General features: G+C 41.3%; 1 protein-coding gene across 1 annotated transcript; it reads left to right on the top strand.

Moving 5' to 3' along the window:
* Nucleotides 1-4,276: 4,276 nt before the first annotated feature.
* Nucleotides 4,277-5,888, top strand: atoh1a (atonal bHLH transcription factor 1a). Its single transcript, XM_048243988.1, has one exon. The coding sequence runs from the start codon at nt 4,400-4,402 to the stop codon at nt 5,297-5,299; it is 900 nt and encodes a 299-aa protein (XP_048099945.1). The 5' UTR covers nt 4,277-4,399; the 3' UTR covers nt 5,300-5,888.
* The last annotated feature ends 204 nt before the right edge of the window (nt 5,889-6,092 follow it).

The following is a 6,092-nucleotide window of genomic DNA, read 5'->3' as shown; positions in this document are numbered from 1 at the left end:
GAACCTCCAGAGACTCCATGTTTTTCACAATATCTTGGAAAGGGGGCCAGTAGAGTCCTCAGAACTGTCATCGTAAGGAAGACCCACACATCAAATGGGAAGGAATAAATAGTGTGTGTGTGTGTATGTGAGGGTGAACTTGGACCCACTGTGGACCATAGAGCATGTGCACCCCCCGCAGTGCAAGAAGTCATTGGTATGGCACTCAAAGCACATACTCAACTGCAGTGACAGACGAAGCACATACTCAATAGCTCAGTACATGTTATCGTTATTTATCATGTATTTGACTCCTTTGTACTTATTACCACTTTTAGAGAGAAAAGCGTAGTAACATTTACTTCCTTGCTACTTTCCTAATCTTTACACTTGCAGTTGAATTATTTTTAAAGTCATAATTGCTCTTTGAATTTCATTTGCCAGGGAGTATCCAGACCCACTTGTTTTTGGATACGTAAAACCCAAAAGCATTACCATGTGTATGAATATTGTGCTAGTAAAACATACACCCATATGTGCATATTTGCTTTTCTCTGAATGAAGAGCCATAAAAAAAAAATTGTATTCAGTTCTCTTCTTCTCTGCCCTTAGCGGATTGGTTCAGTGTAATGACTGTAAATGGTCAGTAGGTGGCAACAACAAACACAGCATTGGAGTGCATTTCACCTCAGAAAACCCCACTGTCTTTAGTGAATCAGCTTCTCAAATATCCTGCAGTGTCATCCTCAAACAGTGGCGGAGTAGGAGTAAGAGTTAAGATAAGCATACTAAATTAAACAGCACTCTGTTGCCAGTCAGCAAAGATCAACAGAGCGACTAGTCAGCCCTGGTTGCTCACAGTGACAACACACACAGTACAGTCATGGCAAACCCTGCACATTTATAGTTTTCATCGCCATTCTCATAACATCTTTAAGAATTGTTATACCACTACTTGTAACAATGTGATATGAGACCACATTTAAAGTCATGATTTAATTTAGCAATGTTCTTTTGATGTGTACCCCACAATGATTTGTGGTTAATCCCACTGAATAATTTGCATTTAAGACATTTAAATGTTTTAACAGCAATTGGTCATATTTGAAAGCTTAAGCTCTCAGTGGTAAAACTGTATTGTGTTGTCCAATTACGCTCAATCTGCACTGAATTGGACTCTGGCATGTGTGATTAGATCTCCTACACTTACTGGTCCATCAAGTTTGGCACACATACACTCCTCATGCTTTCAATTGACTGCATTGAGGAATTCTCCCTTCTCTTTTTCCTTCAGTGAAAATGCTCTTCTTACCATTGAGTTACCAGAGTGGATGCAAGTCTAGAATTAATTTCATAAGTCTCCATAGCAGCTATATGTTTAGTTACAATAGCCTACTCACTTTTTGGCATACTGTAGATATGTTGAAAGCATGAATCTGAACAAAAACATAGATAAACTACAATTTATTTTTCCTGCTAAAGGGGGATGTGGTGTTAAACTGCTGTAAAGTAGTCATTGGCCATGACACCCTCTGGGAACTGTAGCGTTTGTAATGATTTGTGTTCTTTTACACTCAGTTAGTACAGAATATCACTGACTTCCAAGCAGCTAAAAAAAAAAAAAAAAAAAAAAACACAGAGACACAATTAATTCCCTCTAATGTAGCATTCATAATCCATCTCCTGAGACAGTTGGCAATTTGCCACATTGCAATTATCAGTTCACTAACGGCTGTGCCTCATTTTAGTTCCACTTTAACACCATCAAGTTTTTTTGTTTGTTTGTTTGTTTGTTTTTTTAGCATTGATTTGCTAATTTCATCCCAAAACAAATGCCTATGAAGGGCCAGGGTGTGTGCTCCCTGAAAGTCTGGCCCATGACCTTGGCATTCCCACAGTCTTGCTCCTGAAGTTCAGACAGGAGCAACAGATTAAGAAAGCAATCAATCTAAGTCCAATATCACCATGCATCAATCAATAGATTCTGTAAAGCAGGTAACAGGTATCTTCTACTCTACAGAACAAAATACTAACTTTTAGTAGAAAGACTACGCTTCATGACACAACCTCACCAAACAGTATCCTATTCCTATTAGATGTATATCCTACACTTTTTCTCATAAACTAACAGGAATTAATTTATTTATGTATGTATTTACTTTTTATTTTATCCCAAAAACCTCTTACTCAAAATCATATTCTGGTGGACTAGGATCAGTGAAAACCCTCAATATGTTTTATTTGAATTTTCTTACAATTCCACAAAGTTCAACATTAAGTGACACAAATCAATACAGTTGAATAAGTGAGAGATGTAGATATATTGTATAATAAAAGAGATATATTGTATAATAAAAAAAACGATTCCCGTGTGTTAAAGAGTCTATAGATTATGTCTATAACTCGGTTGATACAATGATTTCTAATAAGATGTTATCGTACAAAAGTTGTGGGAATTTCTGCTTCTACTAATACTAACAATAGTGATAGTAGGCTAGTGGTGCAGTAGTAGTAAGTAGTAATGTTTTCATGTCTGCATGGTAAAAATACGCTATCCCTGTTTCCCCGGAGACTGGAATGAAGAAAGCAGCATGCAGACTCACTCACGTTGGGAGCCCCTATCGAGACACATTTTGTGCACATTTTCCAAAGGGTTCCCCGAGCGTGTCGAATGGAACATAGAGTCGCCATTGTGCCTGAGACACTTTAATAATCGACCGCTACAATATCCAACCTGTTGTTTGCTTTAGGAGCCTTTCCAAGGCTCGCAGGACAGCGGGACGGGGGCACACACTGGGACGGAGTCAGGCGCCAGTCCCCGAGCCTCAGCGCACTATGAATTCATGAATAAATGCAAAAAGATTAATGCTATTTCCTCAGAAATGAGGAATTTATATAAAGCATTATTCATTCGGCGGTTGATTTATGGACTAAAGTGCAAGTAGCCTATGGTAATTCATTTTTTATTAGTCAAATATATATTTTTATTACAATAATGTGTATTATTACAATAATAACTGCTAAACGACACTCTCTCACTGAGTTTGTTTTATTTGCAATTTAGGATAAGCCAAAAGTTCACAAGTTATATAGTCTATTTATCTGATATCCTACAATCAAATCTGTCAGTCTATTCCTCTCACTGCCTGTTCATCTAGGAGCCAAAACATAATGGCTATGTCTGTTTCAGCCTTCTTTTCGTGTGGCCAACGGTTTTAAACATATGATTCTCTATTGAGGGGATTGTTGTCAAAGATGTGGATGGTCACAACACGCAGTCTACACTCCTCTCTTGCCATTGCTTTGGACAGTAAAAGCGCTCCCTGATCATGTTTCTCATCCTGGTGCAGCGCTTTTTACCAGCAGGGCGTTCCTTCAGTCGGATCAAAAGGTTTTGAACTTGTTCAAAAGGAGATGAAATTTAAGATGCCATTAACTTCCACGGCGTATAGACGTGTGCTGAATGGACATTGAGCAAAATAGGAAGCGGGTTCCAGCTTTTTCTGGTGAATCTTCTGTGAATAGACCTACAACTAAATTCGACTAGATGTGCCGGCATGAGATAATTTAGTTTAAATTAGGCCACAGAAACGAAGTCCTGGTCACCAAACCGGACACTTCATATCGTTTTTAAGTTTTCATTTAGTTTTCGAGTTTTCATATAGACTATTCATATAGGGCCTTGGTAGGCTAATCTTGCTCTCTTCTGAAGGCAAAAATTCTTACAAGTCTTTCAAGTGCTAAAGTGAAGATAACGATGATAAATATGGCAATGACAATAGTGTTAATGGGCGTGTAATGATAATAGGATGATAGTGTAGTGTTTATTAAACATTAAACTGTTGCTTACAGGCTGGAATTTTGCAACTTATCAACAGTTACTCAGCTATTCGAGGTTTAGGCCAGTGGAGTAGATGAGCAAGAACTCATGTCACTGACCGTGTTTCACGCAGGTTATGGCCTTCTAAGGTACCACACCTGGCGCGTGGGCATCATAGTGTCTTTTATCTGAAGCTCGCGCTATCCACGCTTACTGACCAGCATCTCCGCGTGTGTCCGGTGGGACAACTCATTTTGGTAATAACACCCCAGTTAAACAACCCTAAACCGCGGCTTTATCAAAAACAGTTTGGGCGTAATAACCTCTCTCGGGTTTACGGCGCGTTTTCATTGGTTGTCCACACGCGCCTGCCCCAAGTGCTCTTATTGGTCAAAGCGCCACGCGACCATATGAGAAGGGGGGCTCCCAGGCGCGTGCCGCTTTTTAAAGCCAGTCAGTGTCCTGAGACATCAGTAAAGCAACGACCACGCGACTAAGTGCGCGCAACAGGTGCAAAAGTTAACAGGCGGCTATAAGTTACTTTCTATATTTTCTTTCCATTTCTTCCTTGCCACGATTTCGTGATTAATCCTACCTGAAATGGATGGACTGCGTCTGGAAAGCCTGAACAAAGACGCGAAGGAGATGAGTGAACTCGAAGTCCAACAGTCTGGTTTGGGGAGGGGGGAGCGGCGCGAGTACCCACCGAGTCTGGCACTCATGGACAGCAGTGACCCACGCGCCTGGCTCGCTCCCGCGCAGCCTGGCACCTGTGCGCCACACGCCGACTACCTGCTGCACTCGCCCGGCTCAAGTGTGGAAGGCGTGTCTCCACCAGCAGGTCACCTCTCCAACTTTAGGAAGAGCTCCAAAACCCCTGTCAAAGTGCGTGAGTTGTGTCGACTCAAGGGCTCGCTGACAACGGACGATGGAAGGCAGAGAGCTCCATCCAGCAAATCCACCAACGTGGTGCAAAAACAGAGGCGCCAGGCTGCCAACGCACGGGAACGGCGGCGTATGCACGGACTGAACCACGCCTTTGACGAGCTACGGAGCGTCATCCCGGCATTTGACAACGACAAGAAGCTCTCCAAATACGAGACTCTGCAGATGGCTCAGATCTACATCAATGCTCTGTCTGATCTTCTGGAGGGTCCGGGTGCTAAAGCAGATTCGCCAAACAGCAGCGTGTCCTCCACCGTCTACGAGGGGGACAACACACCCAGGGGGTCGCCGACAACCAGGGTTTTCCCTGCCCAGTTAACCGGAATGCCATTCGCCTATGAGGATGCGTCGTTCGCTTCTTTCATGGAACAGAATATGCAGTCACCTACGGGGAAGTCCGAATCTGAAAACAGCAAAGACTCACCCCGGTCGAACAGAAGCGATGGAGAGTTTTCCCCCCACTCTCACTTTAGCGACTCGGATGAGACTCACCTGGAGCTTCAGAGCGAAGACGAACTGTCGGAACTGAAACTTCCAAGCCACCAAGCATACTAACTCTTTAAAACAAACTGTACTTAAGTTGTGTCAATCAAATGTGGAGTTGGCATATACATTCCGATAGCTTGCTCTATGACAGCTGATATGATGGTGTATCAGATTTATAGTATATGGCCTTGAGATGTTATTTTTCATAGGTATTGTTCCGCCAATAGAATTTTACGCGCCTCTTGGTGACATTGATAGGACCCCTCTGCCATGTCGACTGCCATGGGCTCTCAAATGTCATTCAAAACATGTCTTCCAAGACAACAAAACGAAGCCTGATTTTGCCTTTGTATACTTGTAATTATGCCTAGAATACTGAATTCATTAAGATGATTTTGTCTTGATTTTGTCCCTGTAAGAATTTGCTTGCAACTTCTAAAGGTTATGTGCACTTTAAAAACGAGCCAGAGGCTTGAGAGACATGCGTTTGTCATGGAACAAATAGCGTCTTAATGTAAGTAGTTGACTACTGCCAATTTGATACACATATTTAAAATAGCCATTAGTCTTTTTGTACATTTGTTTGTTTTTGAACATTATATTTCAAGGCGAAATTGTATTTTGCTTTGATTTGGAGGAGGTGATTTAAGTATTTATTGTCGATGGTCTTGTTTGTCTTGCTTTTCTAATGAGATGTTACACTGCTGAAATCTAGAAATTTGCCATTTGGTAACGTTTTCATTGATTTTGAAAATAAAAATAATTCAACATAACTATTTCATGCCTAATGACTTTTTTTTAAGATGTTGTCCAATGTAATGCTTGTATGCTTACTCATTAACTATTTTAGTATCTAAACTGG

This window comes from Alosa alosa, chromosome 5 (assembly GCF_017589495.1).
Source record: "Alosa alosa isolate M-15738 ecotype Scorff River chromosome 5, AALO_Geno_1.1, whole genome shotgun sequence".
Classification (NCBI taxonomy): Eukaryota; Metazoa; Chordata; class Actinopteri; order Clupeiformes; family Clupeidae; genus Alosa; species Alosa alosa.
The sequence above is the reverse complement of the archived record's forward strand: the minus strand, read 5'-3'. Positions and strand labels throughout refer to the sequence as shown.

Excerpts from the sequence above, each read along its gene's own strand:
- atoh1a (XM_048243988.1), top strand. The coding sequence starts at position 4,400 with ATGGATGGACTGCGTCTGGAAAGCCTGAACAAAGACGCGAAGGAGATG.